Source organism: Myotis lucifugus, unplaced genomic scaffold, assembly GCF_000147115.1.
Source record: "Myotis lucifugus unplaced genomic scaffold, Myoluc2.0 scaffold_136, whole genome shotgun sequence".
Taxonomy (NCBI): domain Eukaryota; kingdom Metazoa; phylum Chordata; class Mammalia; order Chiroptera; family Vespertilionidae; genus Myotis; species Myotis lucifugus.
This window is the reverse complement of record NW_005871184.1, coordinates 3,322,371-3,332,753: the sequence shown is the minus strand read 5'-3', so window position 1 is coordinate 3,332,753 and position 10,383 is coordinate 3,322,371. Positions and strand designations below refer to the sequence as shown.

General features: G+C 39.9%; 1 protein-coding gene across 1 annotated transcript in view; it reads right to left on the bottom strand.

Moving 5' to 3' along the window:
• Positions 1-4,125, bottom strand: part of GRSF1 (G-rich RNA sequence binding factor 1) — a 25,335-nt gene extending 21,210 nt beyond the window's left edge. Inside the window, exon 1 of the mRNA XM_006094423.3 lies at positions 4,000-4,125. Coding sequence (XP_006094485.1) covers positions 4,000-4,125 — 126 coding nt within the window. The remainder of the gene's footprint in view (positions 1-3,999) is intronic.
• Between the last annotated feature and the right edge of the window lie 6,258 nt (positions 4,126-10,383).

Genomic DNA, 10,383 nt, shown 5'->3' with positions numbered 1-10,383 from the left:
TTCATTTCTTTTAAAAATAAATCTTTGTGCTTCAGAGACGAAGGGAGAGGGAGAGATAAGAAACATCAATGATGAACAGAGATGGCTTCCTCCTGCATGATGGGGGATCCCAGGCCCAGGACCCCAGGCATATGCTCTGACCAGGAGGAATAAAACCATGACCTCCTAGTTCATAGGTTGACACTCAACCACGGAGCCACACCAGCAGGGCAAGAGGGAAGATTTGAGAGAGGTTTTTTTTGTTGTTGTTTTTAATTTACTTTTAAAGAGAAAGGAAGAGATTGAACCTGCAACCCGGGTATGTGCCCTGACAGGAATCGAACCCACCACCTTTTGGTGTATGGGAAGACACTAAACCAACTGAGCCACACCAGCAATGCGGAGAGATTTTTTTTATTTTATTTTTTAATGAGCTAGAATCAACAGGATTTGAAGCCAGGTTAGAGGGGGGTGGTGTTTTCTGTTATTGTTACTTGGAGTTGGGAAGAGAGGATGGGGGTGACTTTTAATCCCTGGGAAAGTATACAGAGTAGCATTGATAGGTGTCAGCCTACTCCTCTGACAAGAATTTCTGAGGTTGAACTAGTCAAAATTGGTGAAAAGAAACACCAATTTGAGGGAGGATAAGGAGAAAAACAATCATCTCCCTTCACTAGGAAAGAATGTTCAAATGAAGCCCTCTTAGATGTAAAGAGCACATTATTGTGACCTGGGAGAGGAGCTGGATGGGGAAGTTTGTTCTGATACTAATAAATAAATTAAGGAACTCACTTTATTGTCTGTGCCCCCAATTCTTAGAGGTGAACATACTTTTCTTCTGATATGCAATGAGGCTAAGTTCATCTCAAAGGGTCTCATTCCACAGCCTTCTTTGCATTTGAAAGAAACCAAAAAAAATCATGAACATGAATGTCAATAAGCCTAGGGTGGCAAAAGGAAAAGGAATTGAAGTCAAGTACCATAAAGAAATGCTGCCCATTTGTGTAACCTGTGATTAAGGTGCTATTCATCATCCAAGATTAAAGGAAGAAGTTTATTATGTTGAGTAGAGAGATACAAGAGAATACCAGTTACTTCCAAGGGAACACAAAGAGGCACATTTTATCACCACTATCACTACTTCATTCTTTTATCTGACAGCAAAAACTGATCCACTAGAGCCACACATTTGCAATGTTTCTTAGGTTAGCTTTATCAGTTGGCCTATATTCACTATTAACTAGTCCATGCTAGCCAATTGTCTCTCCCATAGGTTGCATTTGGAAAATCCTTCCATAAAGGAAAAAAATATACCTGTTTACAATCAATGTGTGACAGACCAACAAACCTAAATACTGCAGCATCCTCACTTGTTAAAATTAAAATAGGTCTCTGGGAAAGAGAGTAGCTGATTCGTTATTTAAATGAAATAGAACTCTAAATACATAGACTGAAACCTTGCAGATTACAATCAGAAGTCACACCTAAGTATTAAAACTGAAAGTTGTCTTTTAAATTAATGTGTAATTGAGAATTTTATATTAGTTTCAGGTGACTCAACATTTATATACAATACCTACCATGATAAAATCACCATGATAAAATCTAGTAACTGTCCCCATACAAAGTTAAAAAGTGGACAGCTTTGCCCTAGCCCGTTTGTTTCAGTGGCTGGAGCCTCAGCCTGCAGACTGAAAGGTCCCGGGTTCCATTAAGGTTAAGGGCACATGCCCTAGTTGTGGGCTCGATCCCCATTGGGGGGGTGTGCAGGAGGCAGCCAATCAATGATTCTCTCTCATCATTGATGTTTCTATACCTCTCTCTCCTCTCCTCTCTGAAATCAATTATATATATGTTTATATATATGTGCACATATATAAAAGACTCCAGTTTAAAACAAAAAAAGTGGACAGCTTTAATTTTGACTGTCAAGAAATAGTAATTTAAATAAAAATAAAAGGATTATTTTTAAATTAATGCCTATTTTTCCCCCATGGCAAAAAAAAAAAAAAAGGAACAAGACTGGAAATGTGAACTATATTCCTGAAGGAATTCTCAGAATACAATGTCAACACAATTATTATAAGGAACTGATTTACTCCAGATAGATGAGGCAGTCACAAAATTGAACTCTGTGGGTGTTGACTCAGTATTACTGTGTAATGCTCACATTGAGACTATATAGAAAGTGGAATGGTGGACTATTTACAAAATAAGGTGGTAGTGCTTTTTACTCGTCAAATACTGAGCTCTCCTCCCATCAGCTAGCTTTTCCTCTGAGGGCCAAAGCTAGGGTGCAGCCAGAGACCAAGGCGCTGAGCATCACCTTACACACACAAGGTTCAAAAGCTAAGAAGTCTTTGTTAGTAAGCATCATTGTTAACAATCATCTCTTTAAAATACATGAATATAGTTTTATTAAAAAGCCATGAAAGATTACATACACATATGCACATACATGTGCACAAATGCATAGAGTGAAGTTTGCCTCTACCCACTGTCCTCTAACCATCCATTTCTCAAAGATTGATAGTTACCAGTTTCTTGTGTATCCTTTAAGACGTAGTCTGTGTTTCACCATTTTTAAATTTGGTAATTCCCCTGTCCTTGGAATTTTGACAAGTTTTCCACATGCTATCAAAGGATGTTCTGAAGCCAGCACGTTTACAAATTGAGAGCAAAAGGAAAAGGAAGCATAATAGACAAATGAGATCCTGTGTCACTAGAAACAAAGGATACTGGAAGGACAAGGTAAGTTTGCTATATTTGGAAGAATAATTTTCTATTAACAACATAGCTTAAATAGGAAAAACATAAGACTTCAGAGTCAGACACTGATAATTGGCTATGTCACTGTCTTTGTCACTTTGGTCATTACGTAATCTCTCTGAGCTTTATTTCCTAAGTTATAAAAACAGAGATAATGTTAACTACCACATAGAGTTGTGAGGTATCTGGCATACAGAAAGAACATTTTAAATGGTGACTATTATTATTTTCTTAAATATTGTTTAAAGGAAATGGTTATTGTTATACTTTAATTCTGTTTCTTCCCTTTTCTCTGATTCCACCTCAGTATTTTTTTTTTCGTTGAAATATAATTGACATACAACCACCTCAATATTTATTTGTTAACAAGAGGCCCGGCGCACAAATTCTTGCACCAGTGAGGTCCCTCAGCCTGGGCTGTGGGGATCAGTGGACCTCTGCGCCGCCGCAGCCCAGCCTTACCCACCAGCCTGTTGGGCTCCAGCCCACTGTCCGTGTGGATCCCCCACAACACAAAGTAGTGCAGGAAGCAGCAGGCAGCCAGGAAGGAGCCAGACCTAGGCTGGGCATCCCGGCTCCGCTGCTCCTGCCACTGCCGCCACTCCGGTGCACAGCGGAGTGTCTCCAAAGGAAAGGCTCATGTCTCCACAGCTGCGCTCACCAGCCATGAGCCCGGCATCTGGCGCCCGTCTGTCAGCTGAGCGGCGCTCCTGCTGTGAGAGCACACTGACCATCAGGGGAGCTCCTGTGTTGAGCGTCTGCCCCCTGGTGGTCAATGTGCATCATAGCTACCGGCCAGTCATCCGGTTATCTGGTTGTCCAGTTGTTGGGTCACTAAGGCTTTTATATATATAGATAATGTATCTAAAGAGTTAAGCATCCTCCCCAGGAAAATAAATTTTTCTTAAAAACAAATTCTGTGATATTAGAAAATACCACGCTGAAGGTTAAGTTCCAAGAGGTCTGTTCAAGCATATTCTATGTTGTAGGGCAGATAAATACCATACTGGTCTGAAGGACATCAGAGGAATGAGAATCATCACCGTAAAAAGATCTTGGAAGCACCTATTTAGTCTGCTTTCCCCCACTATATTTAAAACTAGAGGCCCAGTGCATGAATTCATGCACGGGTGGGGTCCCTCTGAGTGGCCTGCAGGGATCGGGCCAAAACCTGCAGTCCAACGCTGCTTGCAGCTCCTACCTGCAGCTCCTGCTCATCCCGGCCCGACTGTGCCTGCTGTGGGCTCACACCCAATCAGTCCCAATCGGGAGAGGCTCGAATTGCTGCAGCAGCACTCGCCAACCATGAACCCTGCGTCTGGCGCCTTCCCAAGGGGAGTGGCCGGCAGAATCAGGTTGAAACCAGCTCTCCGACATCCACCAAGGGGTCCTGGATTGCGAGAGGGCACAGGCCAGGGCGAGGGACCCCACTGGTGCATGATGGGGCCGGGGAGGGACTGCAGGAGGGTTCCAGGGCGTGTCCAGCCCATCTCACTCAGTCCTGATCCGCCAGACCCCAGCAGCAAGCTAACCTACCAGTTGAATCATCTGCCCCCTGGTGGTCAGTGCATGTCATAGCGATTGGTCGACTGTCTGCCCCCTGGTAGTCAGTGCATGTCATAGTGAGCAATTGTGCAGCCTTAGCATATCATTAGCATATTACGCTTTGATTGGTTGTCCAGTTGTTCTGCTGTTTGGTCTATTTGCGTATTACCCTTTTATTATATAGGATAATGTTCTGTGTCATAATAAAATCTTTACATCTATCTATATAATACATATATACAAGTGTAAATATATCACATACATATGTATACTATATACCTCATACATGTACATATGGACCTACAGTTTTTTGCTCATAATCAGTATTTAATAAATGATTATTGAATTTAAATCAGTAGACTATTTTATATATGTGTGTGGGGATTTAGTGATATAATGCTTGTTTTAGAAATAACACTTTTATTTGGCCAAGAAGCAACAAAAATGAAAAAGCTAATGGTAAATTGGACACCGGATAAGACATTTTTTCAGTAAATATAGAAACCTGTATTTTTCTAATAATCTTCATATATATTTTTAATTTGACTGCATTTGTAGGCTCCATTTATAACAAACATTTACTAGTGGCTGCTAAAAGTACTCATATGGCACCTAATTTATATTGAAGTCCCTTAAGCAAATACAATGTCATTTGTTGGGTGGCATGGGAAATGATTCACCAAGTATATAATTCCATTATGATCACTTGTACTTCATTTAAACACATTAATTATTCTGCCTACTACTGTAATCACAAATTAATCCCTAAATTACAAGGGGGAAAAGATAAACAGTAATTCGTGGGACCTGCTTTCTAGGTTTTTTAATTCAAGAACATGGCATAGTTGGAGACTAAGCTATCACAAGAACTATCCCTTTTTAGAAAAACTCAAGAAAGTAATTGTATTTCCAACTCCATTCCCATTCCATACCACTTTTTACACCTTCGTGGATGTTTCTATGACCTTCTTTGTTTCCTTTCCATTCAGAATTTGTATGCTGCACTATATCTCAATAGGGCTCCCTCCTTCAGTGTGGTCTGGCCCTTTGAGAGATTCCCCCACAGTTTTGTTTGTTTGTTTTCACTCATTACAATTTCTGCTGGCAACAATTTTCTTGAAGGCTGACCATGAATCTGACCTCATGCTTTTAGTAAGATCATGGAGTCAGGACTCATCTATTCTGAGAGTCATTACTTTCAGAAATATTTATCAATGCATTCCTTATACTAGACATTGAGAAATATATAAATGCAAGTAGTCCCCACTTCCACATCTCTCACAGGTTATTAAAGGAAACGGATAAAAAAAAATCAATTGCAACACATTGCAATTACTGATATGAGGAGGTACATCAGGATACTATTGGACTTCAAAGGAGGGACACTTACACACTCTTATGGATCAAAGATGATTTCAATAGACTTGACACCAAAGTTGGATCTCGAAGGAATAAATAAAGATTAGCAAAATGAAGGAGGGAATGCTGTCATAGTTAGAGGGAAGAGTTTTTAGAAAACCTCAGAGGCGTAAGAGGATCTAGAAAATTCAAGAAGTTGCAAATGGTTTGCAGCAGGAATGCTGACATAATGGGAATTTTGAAAAGGCTAATAGAAGTCAGATCAATCAAAAGCCTTATTACATGCATTGTAAGAAACTTGAACTTTATTTGGAAAATAATTGGGTGACAATTGAAATAGGAAAGTGATATAAGCAGATTTACATTTAGAAATTGGACTTTGGCAATAGTTTGGAGAAGGAATTATAGGACAAGAGACCTGTTATCCAGAGATAGTAAGGGGGCTGATGCTATAATTCACAGGAGAAAACAGGAGTGCCTAGACCAGTGGTTCTCAACCTTCTGGCCCTTTAAATACAGTTCCTCATGTTGTGACCCAACCATAAAATTATTTTCGTTGCTACTTCATAACTGTAATGTTGCTACTGTTATGAATCATAATGTAAATATCTGATATGCAGGATGGTCTTAGGCGACCCCTGTGAAAGGGTCGTTCGACCGCCAAAGGGGTCGAGACCCACAGGTTGAGAACCACTGGCCTAGACCATGAGAGCAATTTCAAGAACTATTTAGACTTCCTATGGAAATCTTACTATCGTGAAAGTATCCTCTATAAGCCTTATGGAAATATCAACCACCCCCCCCAAAAAAAAATTTGTGTGTGTGTGTGTGCTATGTCAATTGATCAGAAGGTCTTCGGGATAGAAAAGAATTTAAAGGTTATTGAGAGATTCTAATCCAGTGATTAAATTCCTTTTATAACATCCCTGACAGGTGGGGATTTAGCCCATGTTAAATGACTCCAGCGAGAACAATCCACTATTCCCTAAGAAAGATCTCAAACATTTCCTCTAACTTAAAAAAAGAAAAAAACAAACAGGAAGCTGTGTAGGGACTTGCAAGTCAAGATTCCAGGTGTTACCCAGATTTTCCATTGACTTCACTCCCACTCTCTTCCTGAAATTCATCTCTGTATAGTGATGCATAATTTATATGTAGGCCTGACTTTATGGGAAGGTACTAAAAAGAAGCTATTCCCTAAGTAATGTCATTTTGGGGGCCAAGAAGCAAAGTTCTCCTCCCTCAACAACCCCCACACCCAAGCTATCTTGGAGTCTCAGACACCACCATTAGCATTTCTGAAGAAATGGCACGTTGAACTAAATCACACTAGGGTGTTAATGACATATCAGATAGATTTCATCCTGAGATTGGGGACCCTGGGAAGTACAGAGCCACGAGTAAAGGAAAGAGCACTAAAAGTGGAGAAAAGAAAAGCAGCACTTAGGCAAGATGAGCCAGAGGTTCCCGGTGGTCCACAGACAGAAAGGCTTGGTTAATCACATAAGAAGGACCTGGAATTTGTTCAAAATACTGTGTCCAGGACTCCTCCTTGTATTATGTTTATCTCAATAGATCTGGGGTAGATTCCCGGGGAATTCTGATATGCAGTTAAATTTCGGGACTGTTAGGTGTGAAGCTACATTGAAAAAAAAAAGCGAAAACAACATGACCCCATTTCACAAGAACACACAGAGTCAATGTTCCTATTACGCTCTTGTTCTAAATTCTCTAAGGTGAAGGTTATGGGGAGAGTCACTGGCACATTCGGTGTTTGCGAAATGTGTCACTGACTTTTTTTTTTTTTTCCACTGACTTTTTAAAAGTTGCTGAGACTTCTTCAACAGTAGGCTTTCAATGAGCAGAACTACTAGTATGTTGATGAGTACAGAATGATACATGACACTTTGTTTTTAAAATTTCTTTTGGCTGTTGTAATAGCTAGTGGTATGTCTCTTAGGATGAGAGTTTTATGAATTTGTAACATTCCGTCTTTGATCCTCATAATAGGTTTGTGAAGTAAGTGGCAAGTTTTGGCTCTGATTTTTCTTTAGAAAATGGATAAGGAGGTAAAAATGCTTTGTTATAGTCATTCAGTGACAAAAATGTCCCCACATTATAGTTGAAGCACTCAGATCAAAGATATAAAAACAGACTCTGGCCACCTAGTTCAGTTGGTTAGAACATTGTCCTGATACATAAGATTGTGGGTCTGATCCTCTGTCAGGGCACATACAAGAATCAACCAATGAATGCATAAGTGGAACAACAAATCCATGTTTTCCTCTCTCCCTTCCTATCTTTCTAAAAGCAATCAATAAAATAATAAATTTTAAAAAAGATATAAAAACCATAGCTAGCATTTCTTTAGTCCTGTACAGTTTACAAAACTAATTTGCATATTTGATTCTTCTAGTTCTATACTATAGGTAGGATAGGTGCAAGGATACCAATTTTATAGATGAAAAGGCTCGAAGTTTGAGGAATTTTCCCAAGATTTATGAGTATTCTAAGTGGGGTGTGTGGTGGTTTTTTAAAAAAAATCCAGCTATGAAACAGAACCTTTTACATTGTTTTCTGTTTTCTAAATAATTCTAGTAAACTCAGTATATTCATAAATTTTAATAATTTTTACAAAGATTTGTTTAGTTACTCCTGGGCACATGTAGTAAAAATTGGATAATAATGAAAGCCACTCCCATTTCCACCACCTTAATTCCCAGCCCCATTGATCCTGGCTGTAGGCAAAAGAGCATCATCTATATTATATTCTGAGAGTATATACAGCATCCTGAAAGCATTGCTTCAGCTGCACAAGGTATGCCATTGGCCACTTAGCTGGTGCCATAAATGAATCTTCAAACAGCCATTCCACCATTGTATCAGTCCAGAGGCTTTAGGATGAGGACAGGGTAAGACTGGTGAATTCCATGAGCATGGTTCCATTGCCTTATTTCATTTCTATACAAAGACTTTCTTCGGCAGAAGGGATGCTATGTGGATTACCACGACAGAGGATAAGCCATTCTGTAAATCCATGGATGGTGGGTTTGGCATAAATTTCATTTGCAGAGAAAGAAAATATATAGAGAAAGTGTCCATTTCAGTGAGAACAGAGTGCTGCCCCTCCCATGAAGGAAGTGATTCAACAGTAATAAATGGCCGACAGGTAAGAGACAGATCGCCTTAGGGAATGACTGCACAGGAGGCTTGGTTTTGGTTTGCCCTAGCAACAAAATCACATCCAGAGCACCGATTACAATTGGAATCACTATCTAAGTTTATAATAATCTGCGGTCATTCTCCAAGATCTGTCTTCTACAGGCCAAGTCAGGCAATTTGAACAGCGATGTGGTAGGAATCACCACCCCTGCATCGTTCAAGTCCTTGATGGTGACACAAATTGCTGCACTCTCTCCAGGAAGGCAGTTTACTATATTCAGAGATAAAGGTGGTTCTCCTGGCTCCCAGTTGACCTTTTCTACCATAACAGTGAACCCCAGAAAATTATTATGAAACATATGATTGTCATTTCATTTCTGACAGATCCAAACTGGCCAATGATTCCATAGCATTACTCAAATTCTATTAGGTTAGTGAGTCCGTCTTCTCAGTGTAAACTATACATTTATTTAGCTGCGATTCCTCTCTGCATCTTAATTTAAATGTTTACTCTATTTTTGTACTTGTATTAAAATAAATTGTATGTTCATTATTAAAATTATAATGTATTATCTTAATCCTTTACTCTGACTTCTCAGTGAGCCAAAGCAGTCCAACCCAGGCTGTTTCCTGTTGCTGCTTCTATGCCCTTCCTCGTTTCACTGTCCTAAGTTTATTTTTGCTCTCATCATGCACCCAATACCCTTCAGCTCAGTGCTGTGTAGCCCTTCCCTTTGAATATCCCCACCCCACCCCCTTTTCTTTAAATAAATTCAGTTTTTCTTTATTCACCCTCTGAGATGGCTATTTAGCCTGCCCACGCATCATCAACTTTAGCCTTTCATTTCTTTCAGTGCTTCAATACTTGAAATAGCTGTGGTGCCACTAAAATGATGTTTAAGGGTATAAAGCCATAGCTAGAGAAGCAGTTTACCATTATTTTATAACTAGAGGCCACTGCACAGTAGGGTCCCTAGCGGCTGCTGGCTGCCTGCCGGGTACTCCCTCCCTTTCCCTGGCTGGCCCACCCTCTGGTCAAACTCCCGGAAGAACTCTGATCAAGGGGACAATTTGCATACTACACTTTTATTATATAGGATAAGCTGAGTATAGAGCAGCTGTGGGCAAACTACGGCCCGTGGGCTGGATCCAGCCCGTTTGAAATGAATAAAACTAAAAAAAAAAAGACCGTACCCTTTTATGTAATGATGTTTACTTTGAATTTATATTAGTTCACACAAACACTCCATCCATGCTTTTGTTCCGGCCCTCCGGTCCAGTTTAAGAACCCATTGTGGCCCTCGAGTCAAAAAGTTTGCCCACCCCTGGTATAGAGCCATACTTTCTAATGCCATCCTAAAATATGGGCTAGTATATTGTGTTCCAAGATTTTCTTTTAGATTAATCTTAAAACCTAATAGACACTGTAAAATAGGTAAATAAGGAGTTACCCTTTGTGGTCCATATGTCTGGGGGCAGGGTTGGAGGCAGAGTTCCCACCCAACAGGTTCCTCCCCCAACAGCTTCTGCTGATGCCTAGAGCAACGTTTCTGAAAATCTGTTCTATAG